This window comes from Lichenostomus cassidix, chromosome 11 (assembly GCF_008360975.1).
Source record: "Lichenostomus cassidix isolate B80296 chromosome 11, HeHo_3.0, whole genome shotgun sequence".
NCBI classification, from domain to species: domain Eukaryota; kingdom Metazoa; phylum Chordata; class Aves; order Passeriformes; family Meliphagidae; genus Lichenostomus; species Lichenostomus cassidix.
This window is the reverse complement of record NC_139492.1, coordinates 7,756,398-7,774,466: the sequence shown is the minus strand read 5'-3', so window position 1 is coordinate 7,774,466 and position 18,069 is coordinate 7,756,398. Positions and strand designations below refer to the sequence as shown.

General features: G+C 41.2%; 1 protein-coding gene across 1 annotated transcript in view; it reads left to right on the top strand.

The window, feature by feature from the left end:
- The window catches only part of GLG1 (golgi glycoprotein 1), a 79,112-nt gene that overhangs the window by 39,281 nt on the left and 21,762 nt on the right, over window positions 1–18,069 (top strand). Inside the window, exons 3-8 of the mRNA XM_085071720.1 lie at window positions 739–825; window positions 4,277–4,492; window positions 11,082–11,285; window positions 11,917–11,988; window positions 14,161–14,344; window positions 16,124–16,338. Of these exons, the coding sequence (XP_084927846.1) occupies window positions 739–825; window positions 4,277–4,492; window positions 11,082–11,285; window positions 11,917–11,988; window positions 14,161–14,344; window positions 16,124–16,338 (978 nt within the window). The remainder of the gene's footprint in view (window positions 1–738; window positions 826–4,276; window positions 4,493–11,081; window positions 11,286–11,916; window positions 11,989–14,160; window positions 14,345–16,123; window positions 16,339–18,069) is intronic.

The window sequence follows — 18,069 nt, the reverse complement described above, 5'->3', positions numbered from 1 at the left end:
GTGCCTCAGGGGGACATCTGGGAGGTATATATATATCTGCAGGGTGTGACTTGCCCAAGACTGACTCTTGCACAATGACCCTGTGCATTGAGGCTCCTTCATGAGCTCATTGCTAGCTCTGGGAAGAACACTTGTCCTTACAGAGGCATTTTGCAGTCTAAGCTTGAATATATCATTTTGCTTAGCAAGAGAGAACCTCCTGTAGGTTTGGAATATATCTGCATCCAAAAAGTTGTCTGGTCGCAGCCCTCACAGAAGGATCAAGCTTCTTTGTCTCCTTCCTTTTTTTTTTACTAAGTTTTTGTAAGGTTTTCAGCATAAAATCTGCTTATATTGGGGATTTAATTTGTTTAGATCACTTGCATCAGACACATGGCACAGAAAGGTGTGGTGGGCTAACAGTGCTGCTAAATATACAGCAGATAGCAAGTTAAAGCTTTCATTATTTTTTCCTTTCTGTTATGAAATGTTCTTCATTTGTTACATTTGCTTTTAATGAGTCAGCTCATGACCTTGCAGAGATTTCTGACAGCCTGAATTTGTTCAGTATGAGAAAATTATTGCAGAAATGAAGGGACAAAGTTGTTGTCAAGGAGACTTTTTATTGATCATTGCACTGTAGAAGGATGATGATACGGATTGGGTATGAATGATGCTTCATTGTTTCCTGAAGCAAAATGTTTGTTATTCTCCACAGAAAGCTCTTAAACCCCCTTTCTACAAATGCTTTCTCTATAGCTCTTGTGGAACTACAAGCTGAACCTGACTACAGATCCAAAGTTTGAATCCGTGGCCAGAGAAGTCTGCAAGTCCACTATTGCTGAGGTAAGCGAGGAGGAAGGCATGGCTGCTCTTGTGGCACTGAGGCTTTTCCATTTCTATGTGATAGTGAATTAATGTGTGAATAGTGATCTGGGGAAGCTCTGGTCTCATATGCCAAATTGCTAGCTGTAATTAATTCACTCTCCTTGCTGAAGAAGCCAGGTGCCTTAGTGGTACCAGGCAAAGGGATGACAGAAAAATGCTGAACTAAAAGCCCATCAGCTCCCACCAGACCTATTGTCAGAAATCTGTTACGAATTGGATTTGTCCCCTCTTTATCATGTGTTTGACATTTATAACTGTGGTTGTAGCAGGGGTTCTGCTGAATTTAACATAAGGCTGGTTTTGGACTGTGTCTTGCTAGCAGAAGGGATAAGCACACAGACATCAAATGATAATCAACTTGAGATTTTTTTTAAAGTTTCAAAGGGTAGTTGCTCCAAGGGGACTATGTTAGGAACTTCCTCTTTTTAGGTTGCACTTAGAGTTAGTGCTCTGTATCTCAGGCATCCACACACCTTGGTCCAGCTTCAAAGATGACTTGATCAATCATTTCTTTCCTTGTGCTCATGTTGAGCTCTTGAGTCTGTGTGCTCATGCGGGAGCTGGCTGAGCTGAGATCTCTTCCTCTGTGGTGGTTTTCAGCTAGACTGTAGGAAAGCAGTGGAAGCAAGGCTCTCTGCAGCTGTACAGGCTTCAGCTGACTTAATTCAGTCACTAAGTCATGCTCTCAAAACCATTGTTTGTATATCCACCAATATGTCACCTAGCCATATACTTGCCTTTAAAAAAAACATTCAGTCTGCTCTAGTGTAAATTGTTTAGTGTAAGGAGTGATCAAGAAAATACTTATTAAAAGAAGACTAGAAGATGAAACAGTGGAAGGAAGACAGCTTGCATCAAACGATTGTGTTGTGCTTGGAGTTTGGTAACTCCCAAAAGCAAACACTGCCAAATCTGTTGAATCCCACTTTTTTGCGATCATAGAAAAATTGTGTTTTTCTGGTTTATGTCATATGGCCACTGCAGAATTCTTGCAACCAAGGCATTCTTGAAAATGCTCTTTTAATAGTCTGTTTAATTGCCACTTTTATACAGTGGCAGTCTGGCATTGCTGTAAACGATGCCCTCTAAATCTGGGATATGATATCTAAAAGCAGTGGGACGAGTATACAGAATTTTAGAATTTTGCTATTTGGTGAGTGGTTTTTAGTTAAAAAGGTTAGATAAGGAACAATAATCTCATGTTTGATCTTCTGGTGTTTAATACTGTGGCAGGTGCATAAACCATTCCACTAATATTTTTTAAAGGTACTTCTACAACACTCTTTAAAACAGGTATATAGTGGACATATACTGCTCACATGCAGTGTTAAACCATTTATATTTTCCTTTAATTCCCACTAACAGGTATAGGTGATTTTTTGCTGGGTGAATGAGCTCTGTTTTAAGTATTGCTTTGCACTAAGAACAAAATACAACTAGAAGAGCAATTCCTAGAAAAAGTCATTTGGGAAATAATGACTGAGCCAACTGGGTATGAGTATGTTCTGAAAAGTGTACCTTTAATTTTATCAGCTAAATACAGATTTTAAATTTCAATTTCTGTTTTTTCAGCTGTTGGGGTTTTTATAAGTTCTGGCAGGAGCTTTAACCTAGAATTATAGTTGGCTACCAAATAGCGGTGGTTGCTTCAGAAGTGGCCTGGCAATAACATGATCACTTGGTCTTTTCTGTAGTTCGGTGGCTCAGGCCGTGGAGCTCTGGGGCTGTTTGCAAAGCCAGGCTCTTCCAAAAACAGCATGTTGCCGTTGTGTGCTGGTTTGGCACGTGGTACTTGAGCTGAAGTAGGGCCAAACCGAAGATGCAGCTTTCTCAGAGAGCACTTGCTCAACTCTCTCCTTTTCACCCTGCAATGAATCCTATCTGTTTTCACTTTAAAATGTTTTTTACACCTTATCTGTAACAATTACATTTACCTTAGTATCTGTTTTTGTAATAGCTATTTAGATTAAGTATAAAATGTTTCATCAGCCTACATCTGCCTTCAAGTAATGATGTTTAAAATGTTGCATGTTTTATTTGTTACATAGGAAGTAATGGCCTCATAAGCTGAGGCAGAAATCTGTTTTATTCGTCTGGTCTGACCTGTGTGAGTCTGTCACAGGGTGCCCTGAGTTATTCTTGTTTGAATTAGAATATATCTTCCTAGAGACAGCTCTCCATTTTTTAAAATTTCCAATATAAATATTCCAACTTGGTATTTGAGAACCGATAAAATGGTTTCCTGCCTGTTCCCTTAGCGCTGCCCTTGCTTGTTATCTGAAACTGCCAGAATTATTGATTGCCATAGATCTTCCTTGAGATTGATGAGCCCTTCAGTATTTTTACAGGGACAAATCTTTGATGTAATCAAGTCAGCCCATGTATCTATTCCTTGCAAACCTGTCACCACTGAACTTTAGTGTCTGCCTGCCTGTTCTTTCTGCAGTGTTATGGCTGCAATTTTCAGCATACTCCTGAGCAGGGGCCACCAGAACTGGGCAACTATTTCAACATGGGCTTGCCAGGGTTAAAGAGCTGTGTAGTCATGGTGCTCCTTGGAGCAAGGCATTGCACTGCTTTTATGGAAAGATTTCTCCAGGGATGATCCTTAACTGATAAGTAACCATGTTTTCCCCTTCCTTTGGAAAGACACTGTCAAAACTGCCTGCCTCTTTTACTTCCAGAGGTGGTGGGTTTGGCCTGACTGTCTGCTTCCCTGAGCATTGCAGGCTGTGATTTATATTGGGGACCTGTCTGTTCTTGTACGCTGCTTTTCCAATCCTCGCACAGCTTTCAGCTTTGGTTAGCTGTGATTTTTACTTTTTTTAGACCACTGAGTAAAATGGTTTTAGTACCAACAATCAGTTCATGCAAGAGCCTCATAGAAATGAATTTGATGAGGATTTTCCTTTATAGTATTTTTCATCCCCCAGCAAGTTATAAACAGTTCCATAAATAGTGTTGACTTTTGAATCAGTCTCACTTCTGGCCAAAATTTTATATTGTACGAGGTCAGGTGGCTAATGGGGGTCTAAGTATGATTTAGAGATGTTGTAATATGCTCGATTTTCTAAATAAAGGTTTGTCAAACTAGCATTTTTCCTACAAGTCTGCTTGATTGCAGGGGTTCAGTGTAATTATGAAAGACGATTATTGAGCAATAGAGTTTATAATCCTCAAGGTCGCTGTGTGTGCTTTTTTTGGATGCTGGCACACATGAGATTTCTCATTTCTGAAATATTTTCAATTATTCTGACTTACTGAAAATCAAACTAAAGCCTAGAGGGCTTCTTTGCTAGCAGATTTTGAAGCTACAGATGGAAGTTTCTTTGTGGATTTTCTTATAAGGTTAAATTCAGTAGCTGCAGCCACTGTAATTTTCTTTTTTTTTATTTTTTTGTTCTAACAGATAAAGGAGTGTGCAGATGAACCAGTTGGTAAAGGGTTCTTGGTGTCATGTTTGGTGGATCACAGAGGCAACATCACTGAATACCAGTGCCATCAGTACATCACTAAAATGACAGCCATTATCTTCAGCGATTATCGGTTGATCTGTGGCTTCATGGATGACTGCAAAGCTGACATCAATCTCCTTAAATGTGGCAGCATTCGACCTGGAGAAAAGGTATCCGGAGAACATGCGGATTGTCAATAGGCTTTTAAAAGTCTTTCACTTCAGGGAACTGATGTGGTGGCTCTGCAGTAGTATTACTGTCTTACTTGCAACTCAGAAAATACATGGTGTAACTCATGTGTCTGAAAAGGGGAATGTCCTGGTTGTTTGCAGTTCCTTTTTGATAAATATGCATTCATTCCTCTGCGAAGAGCTGCTGTGCAGGGATTTTAATTTGTCTTTCCGCACCTCACTACAGGTGATCTGGCAGGTAGTTGTCTCTTTGATGAGGCCCTCTTGAGCTTGACTTGGTACAGTGAATCCGAACAATAGATTTAAGCAGGCCTATTGCTTGGCTTATTTTACGGTCTGGTTGGGTCTGGCAGGAAGGTTATCGAGGTGAGGATGCCTGTGCTATAACCCTTTCTGCTTTCTCAGGCTGTAGTTTATAGACTGGTTCAGGAGCTTTTATCTGTTTGCTTCTCCTTTCCTCTGCCCCCACAAAATCAGTTGAAGGGCACAGGGTGCATATTTTAGTAGTACAGACTTACCAATACTGTCCTGGTTTTACTAAATCAGTGTTCTTTTGCCACGTGAGACTTAAGCAGAGGCTGATGCAAAGAACAGTTTATAGTGACTAGATGTGGGATTATTTTCAAGGCACTGTCTTTCCCTGTTTACTTCATCATACCTGATGCAGGCAGCAATTGTGTAGTGCTGCAGGAGTGAGTGATTTTTTCTATGTGAAGTTTTTGTGTTTAGGGATAAAGTTGAAATTAGCCTATCAACTTTTTACAGTGCTTTTTAAATTACAGCTTTTGTGCTTATAACAATTAATCTCATAAATGAGCTATTCATGAGGGGGTTTGTAATAAGATACACATTTTTGGTTAAAAAAAGAAGCTTTCCTAGTTGTCTGAGATATTCACATCTATAAGCAGCTTCACATCCATTGTATGTTAAATTGAAGTGCTAGTGTATTCCAGAAGCCTTAGATGAGCCACAGAAAACACAAAATTAAGGACTCATTTCTTAATGCTTTGTTTCTTAAGAACAAAAGCAACCATAGAAGGGTGAGGAACTTGTAGGCACTGTAGGTTTTTAACAATCAGTATAGAATCGGAAGTGTAACATGGGAGTCCTGCATTTCAGGTCTGCATATTGCCTGTGACTTGACCAAATTTAAATCAATTAAAATACTTATTATGGTAGTACTGAGGGGACACAGCAGAGAGGATTTTCTAAGTAGTACTGAGGGGACACAGCAGAGAGGATTTTCTAAGCATAAACCAAATCTCATATGGTAGGGGTGAAACCAGCGTGGGCAGCCCTGTGTGTGTAACTGTGTAGAACCCACTGTGTTGGTCAGTTCAGATGGGTGAAGGAGGAGGATGGCTGTGGCAGCTGAGGTCACAAGGCACCAGGAGGAGGGAAACTGGCTCACCAAGTTTCTGTGGGCTAGCAAAGTGATCACTGACCAAACTTCTATGGGGTTTACTGTGGTTTATGCATATTCCTCACTTTCTTGGTACCCAACCCAGAATATTGTGCCTTGGTTTGTGAAAGCGTTGCAGCCTGTCATATATCTTTTGTTATGCTGTCATCCTTGGCACTTAGAGCAATTGAAGTACTCTATACTGCTATGGAAACAGCTATAAATGGCTATGCAAGCATTTCTTTTGTTGGTGTTCTGTTCTATCCCTTTGCTGCTTTGGAGAAATCTAATTTGCTCCCATCAGATGCTGGTTAAGGTTTTATTTCCATGCTGTAGCTTCTGAGAGTTACCTGTAGAGAAGCAGTCATTACCTTTTTGTATGACTGAAGGTAACTGTCAATTTATTAAGTAGGACCTGGACACCTGAGGAGGAAGATGGGGGAAGAGATTCTTTCTCTTTTTTTATGGAAATAAGCACAGCTAGACCATGAACTCCATCCACATCAGGCAGCTAGTAGATTGCAGTAAAATAGCTTCACCAGAGTAACTGGGATAAACTGGCATTTTTAACTGTGAAAGGCACTTAAATTGATAATCTGGAATTACCTTGCCCCTTGAAGCTTCTCTGCTAGCTAACAATGTTCCTTTTCTATGCTTCCTTTTTTTGTTTCAGCTTGCTTGATACTTCCTAATTGAATTCTGTTCTTGTTGTTTGTTGCTTCTGGTTTGGTGGTTTCTGTGCTTTCTTTTCCGCATTCCTAGATGGCTTTCTGCTCTGTAAGAGCAATGAAGTTCAGCTTAGAAGTCTTGATCTGCCCCTAGATTTCATTTTGCTGTATGTAGCAGAAGGGCTGTAGATGTGTCATTTGAAACCGTTAGATTTTCTGACATGCCTGTGTTGTGGAGGTGTTTGTGGGGGGTTGTCTTTATCTTTTTCCAGCTAGTGGAGAAACATTTAATAGTAGTTTCAGTCACCTCTCCAGTTGGCTATTGTGCTTAATAATGAATTTGGTCTCCTGGTATTTAAAAGTTGTTTTATCTTCATGCAATAGGGATCTAATTTGAAATTGATATGGGTAATTGCAGTGGAGATTTTCTTCTTCAGATGCTGATTGAAATGAGCTACTTTCCTAATCCTGTTCATGTCCAGGATTGTATCAAACTAGTGGGTAGTATGTAGTTGCCAGGGTGCTCTTTAGCCATGATGTCTAAGCTGTAGTTATTTGCCTTAGTGAAGGCTACATAAGTGTCAATTACACATCTCTTGCAGTACTTTATCAGATAGTAGTATTTTTCCTAAATACGCCGTAGGACACTATTGTTTTCTTGTTTCTGTTTTGTTAGTGCTTCAAGTACCATTGCTCTCTTTCCTTGGTTTCACAAAAGTGCTGGACATGAAGAAGCTGAGTCTAAATGGGAAGCAATGATAACATTCAGCTCAGTCTTTGTCTACTCAGTGTAGTAGTATAGCAGTGTATGTGTAGTATTATGCAAGGTACTATCAGCTGAAGTATTGGGAATTAGCTAATCCAAGAGATATCCCAGCACCCCTGGTACGTGGGTTAGCCAGGTGGAACTGGAGCTCCCAGTAGATCTGCTGGGATTCCATAACCTGCTGCTCTGGCTCCAGTGGGTTGGCACGGGGTGCAGGGTGCTGTGCTGATGAGACAGATTATGTTTTACCCTCCGGCCTGCTGCCTCTTTCTACTCTCTATTCTCTTCTGATCACTTTTCTAGCTTCTCTCTGCGAGGCTGCAGCTGGAAAAGGTGTGTACTTGAGGCATGTCAGGTTTCAGACAGGATAAAATCCTTCCCAGGAAACTTCTGAAAAAACTGACAAAAAAAACCCCCACAGTTGCAAAGCTTAAACTATAGTGGGGGTAAAGTGAAATTTCTAATGGAAAATGAATAGTAAAGCCAATGTTTTTAAAATTCTGTTTTGACCTAAACCTGTGTGCCTGGAGTTTGAATTTTAGTCATAGGAATTCAAATCTCCCAAGGTGTTGTGCTGAAGGGGGTTTGCTTGGGCACATTTAGAACTAAATTCCATTCCTCTGTGGCTCAAAGTGCTGTGGGACAGTATTGGAAAGCTGCTTGTATCCTTTGTGGATCCAGGTTTATCCTTTCATAAAACTGTGAAGAGTTTCAAGGCTCTCCAGACTAGATAATTATCTAGTATGCTTTACAGATATTTGCAGCTTTCAGTTAAAATCCTCCATTTAAAGCTTGATAGTGGTGGTGAAGCATCATTCCAAAATCATGCCTGGTTTTTAGATTTAATCTCTTGTATTTCAGTGTGTTGCACTGGAAAAACAAGGCCTAGACTCTGTCAACAGGCAGCAGGAGGAATCCTGACTTTTGGAGTGAACTTAGAGGTTTTCAACTCTTCAGTGGAGGTTTTCTGACCATAGGTGCTGGATAGAGGATAATCTTTTTTGGGATTCATCCCACAGCAGAGCTGCAGCAGGTGTTTTACCCTTGTACACACCAGGCAGCTGGGGCTGGAGAAGGACAGGGAGAGCTCATGCTGTGGGATGATGACCCTTGGCTTTGGTGCCTCTGAAGCTGAGCTGACCGTGCAGGACTGTTGGCACATGGAATGCAGGTGAGAGTAAGCAGCTGTGTGTGGTGTAGAGCTGGGAAGTGATGCAGGTACCACTGATGTGTGTCAAAGTTGTACTGTCATTCTTGGGATGAGCCTTGATTGCCAGCTGCTTTAGAAACAGGATAGTTGAGTGCAGCTGTACACACATTTGTTTTTCCTTCCAGTCTGCAATAAGAGATTGTACAATATTAAATACATTAGGTGTTACCCTATAATTAAAGCTTGAAGTGATATTTCTCTAAACCATGTTTGTAGAGTCCCATGGTCTGTTTGGCAGTAGTGTGGGTGCCTTTGTGCACTTTTGAGGAAATGAAGAGTGAGACTCTCCTTAAAATTGCCTAACTAGTCAGCACTAGCTCTCCAGGAGCCTGATCTGCCTGAAAATGAACCCCAGATTAGGTCAGTAAATCTTCCAAACAGTATCATGTGGGCACAGGAACCTTAAGGGCACCACAAGGAAGCATGTAAATGCTTGATGGTTGGAGGAAAGGGCATGTTTCAGGAGCCAGATGCATTATTTTGTGTGTTTCTATTGAGTCTGACATGTTTTAAAATTGCTCTAACACAGAGCAGCAGAGTAGCCAGCACTGCAGGATGATCTGCCCAAATGTAAAAACTGTATTAGCAAAGTAACACAATAAATGAGCCATTTCATGTTGTGTCCCTAAAGTGTAACAGCAAATGTTCAGCATCCAGCATATGGAAACCTGCTTTCCATATTTCCTATTAAAAATAGGTTACATATATAATATGACTCTGACTAGGAATCTAAACCCACACTGCAATAAACCAGGAAACTTCTGATTTTCCTAGCAGGAAAACCTTGCCTTGTGCCCTCCTTGCTAGCTTGCTAAGGAAAGCTGTGGGTGAGTGAAAGTAACCTTGCTCTGCTTTGCCTCCCAGCTGCAACTTCACTTAGGCAGGAGCAAAAATGTGCCAAAGGAGCTTAAAATTGTTGTTTTTAATCATTCACACTTGACATCTCTCAGCTGTAATTACTACCTGTGACTGACCATGAGGGTTTGCAGAACAGGGTTTGTGTTTGACTTGGTTATGGATAAATGGCAATTTTAAGTGATGTGGTGAATGTACTTCTGAGTAGTATTCCTCAGAATACAGATCTGAGGTTCACTCTTATAGGGACTGTTGATACATAATTATATTTCTTCAAAGATACCTGCTCAGTGTACGGAATTGGCCAGTGCTCACTGAAAGAAGGGAGCAAACCAAAATAAGGAATTTTGGGGAGTGTGGGTTTTGGCATATTTGCTTTCTTTTTTTGTAGGGGAAAACTGCTTTTAACCCTTTTAAACTGATGATATTTCTGAGTTGCATTTACAAGTTGACAAGTAATCAGCCAATTCCGCTTGTGCTCCAAGCGTAGCAGAATTAAGGAATCAAAGGCTGCCTGTGTAAGGAGACACACGTCAGAACAAAAAGATTTGGGAGAGTTGCGTGGCTTTGAGTAGTCATGGACATGTTTTATGGAGACTGCTCTCTTCTTAGTCATGCTCCTGCAACAGCAGTGGATGATCTGCTTGACAGAGCAAGCTAGAGGGATGGCTCCTAAATGGTGACTGCAAATGCCAGGCAGGGTGATTCAGCTGAATGTGAACATGCATGCCTTGTTGCATAGTCAGATAGTAAGGAGTTTAGTGGCAGTATCCTCTCACAGCGGAGCAGCATAAATTAAGGTCGCCTTCGCACAAAAAACTTGCAGAAGCCTTGATAAATCTGTACCAGAAGAATCCATGTTTGTTAGGGGAACCAGACCTCCTACAAAGGTATGGAGGGGGCATGATTCTCTTTCTAAACACATAAAAAGGGTGTAGGAAACTAGATGGAGCTTTGCTGAGCTTTGTCCTGCCTCTTCCAGGCTTTTAAACAAAACACAGATTCTCTGTTTATTGGCAGTCGCTGCTCACAGTCCAAGATTGTCTTCAAGCCTGCAGGACAGTGGATGTGGCGCACAGTACTGGGCCAGAACTGCTTTGTCCCAGACCTCTGTCTACTCTTGAATGCTTTGCATTTTTTTTATTCTCTTAGTGGAGGAATTAGCATTGAGAAGCCTACATTGGTCAAAGCTCCTTTGTGGCCTTTTTCGCATCACCGATTTTCACCACCCAAACTGAAGGCTTGTCTTGGCAGGGCAAAACTATGATTTTTCTCTCGTCAAGTATCTTCTTAATGTGATGCTGTTGCTTGCTGTTGCCATGGTGCCAAGAGAGCTGTGTCAGATTAAAGATAATTTGGCTGTTTTGGTAAACTGCTCTGAGCAGTGTGACTAAGTAGTGATAATCTCATTAAGTCACATTAAAACAAGCCCAGAGCATTGGACGGGGGGATTTCACGATGACCATCAGTGGGATGGTGATGTATAAAGTGTGTTTAGTACAGGTATTAATTGTTGCCTCCTCTGAATTTAAATGGAGCTTAGGCTGAATGTTGGGAAGTCTGTATGTAGACAGTTTGTTGCTTGATTAATATGGTACTTAGCCAGAATCACAGATGACTTGATTATGTAAAAGCTTAGTTACAGATGTTGCCTTGTTCTCCCATAGGATGCTCACTCACAAGGAGAGGTGGTGGCATGCCTGGAGAAAGGCCTGGTAAAAGAGGCAGAGGAGACTGATCCTCGCATCCAGGTTTCTGATCAGTGTAAGAAGGCAATTCTTCGTGTAGCTGAACTCTCTTCCGATGACTTCCACCTGGACCGGCATCTCTACTTTGCATGCCGAGATGACAGAGAGCGATTCTGTGAAAATGTGAGTATTTCCTCTTGCTTTCTCTCTACAGTAATCCATTAAAAAAACCAAAACCCCTCTGGAAAAAGGAATGAAACTGTAGACTGGAGCCTGAGTGATACTGTACAATACTGAAAACGGACACCTTATAGGTGTAATTTTGCAATAAATCCAGTATTAAATTCACTCACCCAGCAAACAAGCATTATTTCCAATGAGTTGATGAACTTAATTGGAATAAATGGTTTAATGGGTGTCAGAGCTGGTTTGACAGGACGTGGTGAAGGAAAGGCAGAGGTGAGTGACCACTCCTGCAGCTGTGAGCTGTTGCACAAGGTAAGTGTGGTCTGACTGTACTTGCAGCACTTTTTACCCCTGGAGTGATGAGCTGGAGAGCTGCATTGTTCAGTCTCAAGTAACTTGTATCAGCTGAGTGTTTTCACGCTATAAGGGTGATGAACACGACCAGATTTTTTACAATGCAATAAAATTTAAAAGATTTTTATTGTATGAAAGCTATCACTGTCATTTGACATACTAACTCAAATATATTATTTTTTTTTTAAAAATTCTCTTCAGGTGGAGCTTAGCCTGCTCATTAAGTGTTACAAGTCTTATCTTTAATGGCAAATGTTATTATTCTGTTTCACAGACTCAGGCTGGGGAAGGCCGAGTATACAAGTGCCTCTTTAATCACAAGTTTGAAGAATCAATGAGTGAAAAGGTATGTATCCTGGTGAGACAAATCCTTACTGCAGAAATCATTAGATCATTCCTCAGTCCCAGCTGCATTATTCTTTTCCAGTGTTAAGGAAAATCTGTCATCTAGGTGGCCAGATAATCGGCTGCTTTAACAAATGCTTTTACTTTGATATTTTTGTGTTTCAAGTTTCAGCCTTTAAAGTGAAGGATTTAATCAAAGCTTTTGGGTGGGTAATTTGGGAAGGCCGACATGGAGCTCAAGTGGTAACATTGTGATTGACTGTTTAAAGTGGCAGTGGCAGCATGCTGGGGTAAGCCTTGCATAAATGCTGTTCTAATTGTACAGATTAGAAACAAAAAGGAAGCTGTGTTTCTTTCACTTGGTTTTTAAGGGTGTTTTCAAGCAGCACATTCTGTGGGAAGGATGCACAGTTCAGTGCCTGAAATTTTCCTTCTGATTTTCTTGAAGATGTTGTTTCCAACAATAGCAAAAAAAAAAAAAAATTGTTCTAGAAGGCTAGTCCTGAAAAGTTTGCATTGGTATAGGTGCTTTGTAAGACAGCAATGCCTTCAGTCATTTTGGAAGCAGCATTGTAGTGTTTGGGATTATATGAAATGATAATGTGTTGGAAAGGATGTGAAGATGAGTATCTGTAAAACTCTCCTCAGAGAAGATCCACCAAAGGAGCCCAATTCAGAGTGCTGGAGGGATCAAACTAATTTCCTTTTCATTAAATGCATTAGCTGTCTGACAGCTTGGTTCCAATTAACAAATTCAAATCTGAATGAATGATTGCTGAGGGCTTGATACAAAGCTCCATTTTGTAGAAACATGTTGCTGAAATGAACTGCTGCTATTGCTTTACCTCTTTTTAGTTATCCAGGGACACTGGTAGTTTTTCAAGGGTGTTTTCCCTGATTAGGTGACTGAGGAATGAATGTAAGACGTAGAGAGGTTAGACCAAGCTGCCACAGATGACTTTGGAGAGAGAGAGAGAGGAGTGGATGCTCTGAGGATGCAGTTTGCAGAGCAGAAGGAGCACTAAATGTATTTCTCACTCTTGTAGCTGCCAAGGTTGGACCATCTGCAAAGTCACTGGTTTTGCAGAAGCTGTTACCCAGCAGAGTCCCTCCTTGCCGATGGCGTCGGCTGCTGCATACACATGTAGCCAGCAATAGCTGCTGGTGGGTGGTTCACTTTGTGTCATCCAGAACTGGCTCCCAGTGTATTCAGCCTTTCTCTGCTTCAAGGGATGAGATATCTGTGAGCCTGTATCTCTGTCCAGTCCCAGGGTCCCAATCAGGGCTCAGGAGCATGAAAGAGGGAATCAGAATATCTTGGAGTAGGGCTTTCCAGGTCCCTGAGTAGATGTGGGAAGGAGGAGATGAAGTCAAAAACCTGATGTAAGAAAGTGGGGAGCAGGTTCTAGGACTCTTCCTTGTGCCAAGATTGCTCCCTCCTCTCCCTACCCTACACATTTGCTGTTTTCCTTCCTTTCAAGTGGGCTGGGAATGGACAAATTTGTTTGAGCTATTCTCAGTTATCTGCTGCCCTCAGATTTAATTTTCACGTAATTTAAACCAAAAGCTATGAAGTGTAGCAGTGGTTTTACAGGCCTTTCTTTGGATGAAATTTAGAGGGTTGTTCTTGCAGCTGCTGGTTCCAGGTTTGGCCACAGTGCATCCTCATGAACCTCACCAGTTGTGGAAAATGGCTAGAAATTCCCATGGTTAGACTGTTTTATCTGCTGTCATCTGCTCAGCGCATTGCAGAACTAATCCAAGAAATGCAGTATTTTGTAAATGCAACTGGAAAAAGTTATTTCTTGAGGGCATGGGGTGAGCATGTACCACAGCTGGGATAAATGTCAGCAACTGCTCCTAGTTACCACAAATGAGTCACGCTCTCAGCCGTAGCTCTTCACAAAAAGCCGGATGAATGTGCAGTTTTGAGAACTGCTCTGCAGAGAGCTGCTGCCTTTGAAACCTCTGATCTGTTGACCTCGGTGTGCATTGTTAACTGTGTGGTTTCTATGAGACAAATGAAATTTAGCTGCAGTCCAACTTAAACACATGAATTTAAAAGCATCGGTTGTTTTCTGTGATGCAACTTGAAAACTTGACAGCAGCAGGTCCAGCTCTGTGCCTCCAGCGCACGAAAGCTCATTTCACCATCCCAATGTGTCTCCTGCAGTGTCGTGATGCCCTGACAACCCGCCAGAAGCTCATTGCCCAAGACTACAAAGTCAGTTACTCTCTGGCCAAGTCCTGTAAAAGTGACCTGAAGAAATACCGCTGCAATGTGGAGAACCTGCCCCGCTCTCGGGAAGCTCGGCTTTCCTATCTGTTGATGTGCTTAGAGTCTGCTGTGCACAGAGGTAAGAGGAATTCAGGGCTTGCTGGGACCTTGATTTTAAAATAAGGGACTTCCAGTTTCAAAATAAGGGACTTTATGAGTTTCAACATATGTTTACAGTCTCCTTCTCCAAGAACCTTTTTCCAAATTTTGTTTCAAAGGCAAATTTCCTCATCATGGTGCTTTCATCACTGTTGTTTTGACGATCAGAATAGCTGAGTAAACCCCTCTGCCACTGCGCTCCTTTTGTGCAGACAAGAAGTTTAAAATGCAAAATAGCAAATCCCACTTGGACTGCTGATGTGTAGTTGCAAATCCTTCTATTCACTGTGAATTCAAGCAGCTCTTTTCCTCCATTGTGTAGTAAGCATTAAATATGCTACAAGGTTAAAACACAGAATAGAGAACCTGTTTATCCTCACTCAGGGAAAACCAGGGATACTCAGTCTGCTGCCTGCTGTAAATAATGTCTTTTCTTGCAGTTCAGTAGCTTGGGTAAATGCCTTTATTTCTCTGACTCTGGTTTTTTTTTTCTACATAGAAGGAAGGTAAATGTGAGAATATTATTTTTGATCATTTAAGTTAATGTAAGATGGAGGTGTTCTAATACCAGCTGTTGTCTCCAAAGGCATTAGAAGGCCCAATGCAGCTGGACCATACTAAAGGTTCTCTGTGAAATTGCCATAATGTGAAATAACGTGTTACATCCTCTAGATGTGCACTGGAGAAGTGCTTGTTTTTTCTCTTGGCATGCAGCTGTGTGGTTTCAGAGTGAGCAGTAGGGCTGCATGCTGCAGTGCCTCTGGCATAGATGGAAAGGCTACCATAATTCCATAAGCAGTCTCTGCATTTGTGAGTTTCAATAACTCATTGCTTCTGATTGATGTGGAAATTATGTGCCCTGCTTGTAGAAAAGTTGTGGGATTTTTTTTTTAACTTCTCCCTGCAGTAGGGCAGGTAGTTTCCTGAATTACATGCAGAAAATTGCTGTTCAGTAATTTACTTTCATGGTGGAACAGGTTCTGCAGTGTGTCATGCACGAGGCATAGCCCAGGAGGAACGCAAATTATTCCACACAGGACCACGTGCATGTATAACAGTGCTTGGGAATCCCTATTGGGATGTCCTCCATTCCATGAGATGTTGTGCACATATGAATAGGTTGTGATGGAGACTGCAGGAAAGCTTGTAGCAGATCTAAGCATTTAGTACAGCAAGTTTTCTGTGTAGCTGTAGCAGTTTGTTGGACATTCCATATAGACTCTTGTTTTAGTCTGATTTTTGGCTTCCTGAGCATTTCGGTGCTATTGCCGTAGAAAACCTTTTCCTTGGAGAAAGTTTAACCTGCTGTCCAAACAAATTCCTCTCCCAGTTACATACCAAGCTGGTGAGCCACCAAAGGTGATTTCTACAGTGGAAAAAGCAGCCCTTGAGTATGTGGGGAAAAGCTGACTTGTGCCACAGAACTGCAGATTCATGAGTGCTTTCAGCTGTTCTTCAGAAGCAACTCAAGTAATGTGAAATCGAAAATCAGATTCTCCTAATATTTCAGGAATTCTTTAAAAAAAAACTCCTGTGTTAAATCCATGGACTGGCTATGTTCTACAGGCGTGTTTAAATGACAGGATCTACCACAATCACTGGTTTATTCCCCAGCACGAGTGCTTCAGCACATTTGTTGCAGCCTGGTGTTGTTCCGAGTGTGGACATTGTCTCCGCTCTTCCAACACGCCGGTAGCACAGGTCAAGAAGGGCTCTGCTAAGCATTGAAACTAAATCACATCATCTTCTCTTGGCTCAGGTCGACAAGTGAGCAGCGAGTGCCAGGGTGAAATGCTGGATTACCGGCGCATGCTGATGGAAGACTTCTCTCTGAGCCCAGAAATCATCCTAAGCTGCCGAGGGGAGATCGAGCACCACTGCTCTGGCCTCCATCGCAAGGGTCGCACCCTGCACTGCCTGATGAAAGTTGTCCGGGGTGAAAAAGGAAACGTCGGGCTCAGTTGTCAGCAGGCAGTAAGGAGCTTTTCTATCACTTCACTTATGGTTGGCTCAGTTGGTAGATTGGAGCATTGATTTGTCTGTCAACGTTTTGCCTTGCTATGGAGGTTCTGCTGAAGTCAGGCTGGCTCTGCTGGGTGCCACTGAATGCTGGAAGCAGTTGTGTAATTGCTATGCTGTGAAGTGTAACTTGGTATCTAGCAGCACATCAGTAAGGGTAGTGTTTTTCCCCTCAAAAATACATTTTGGATTGTTGTGCTCTGGATTTTGTATTGGATTTTTTGTAGTTCTTCTCCAACAGCTTTGAAGTCATGGAATTCTCTCCTTGGTGCAAGATGTAGGGAAACTTGCATTTTATAACTCTAAAACATTCCTTCTCTTTCCCTCTTCCCATTTGCCCCTGTGCCCTACCCTTGGAAATGCACAAAACCTTTCAAAGTGCCTTCTCACTCAATTTTATTTTAGCTCTTTCATTCAGCTTTAATGATGGAAATGGAACTTCAGGGACAGGGAGGTACAGCAGGCTGTTGAGTGTTGATGTAGTCGCAGCCAATGAAGGAAATGTCATTTTTCTCCAAAATAACTCTGTAAAATGGGATGTTTCTTTACCTTATTTAAACTCCATTTTGGCCCAAATACACCCTGCTTTATAATTTCTTTAAATTGAAAACAATAATTTAATTTTTGTTCAAACTCATTAGCACTTTTTTATATGATATTACATTTTTATACTTAATACTTAGTTTTAGTGAACCATGAGCTCAGGAAAGTGACATCAAGGATAAAAAAGGCAAGGGAGTGTCAATGCTGATGCAGGAATTTGGGGAGATGCATACTCTTGACCTCTTGCAATATATGGAACCACTCCTCTATACATTTTTGTTATAAATGTAGCTTAAACTTGAGACCCCAATAATGCCAGTTTGTATGTATTATCAGCGATATATTAATATCTATTAAATTTTTGTAAGACATAAGGTGCTTTTGTGATGAAGCTTCTTTCTGCATAAGTACCAGGTGTACTGGTGCAGCAGCTGTACAGTTTGAGTCATTCCTGTGGGGATCTGTAGTGCATGACTTATGCTTTGCAGCCTTTGTGTGAAAAACTGAATATTTGTTTCTGTTTAAATATGAAATTGAAACTGCTTCTTCAGAATTTCCTCATTTGCTCATATTCATAAGCTCAGTTAATCTTGGGAATAACTTTTAGATGCATGTTCAGAGGAAGTCATAAGTCAAAACAGACCCGCAAAAGTGATACGGGATTTCAGACTTTCAGAGAAAAATAATGTCTTAGAAATTTAGAGCAGGTTAGGAGGCTTTTTAGTTCTCTTATGCTTAAGCTACTGCTTTCTTTTTTTACAGTAAGTTAATGCAATAGTAAATAGGATTGTCCATGACTCCTCTTCAAGTTAAATGTATTTTGTTCTCTGGGCAAAGGAGAACACATGTTTAAAAAATGTGTACTCTATAGACCCTAACTTCCAAAAGCTTGAGCAGGCATCCCTGAGGAAATGTTATTTCATGGGGCATCAGAACAGGACATTTTTTTCCATATTTCAATAAAACTTTTGCGTCCTCTCCAGGCAATTAAAAACCTGATTTAGACTAGCTGGATAGGCACATCATATTTAGACACTGATTTGGGTTTCAGCTGTAAATAATATTCACGAAAGTATGGCAAATTTGTGTGTTTGGTATCATCAGCCTTATGGAATGAGGGTACCTCTAAAGCTTAAATTAAAA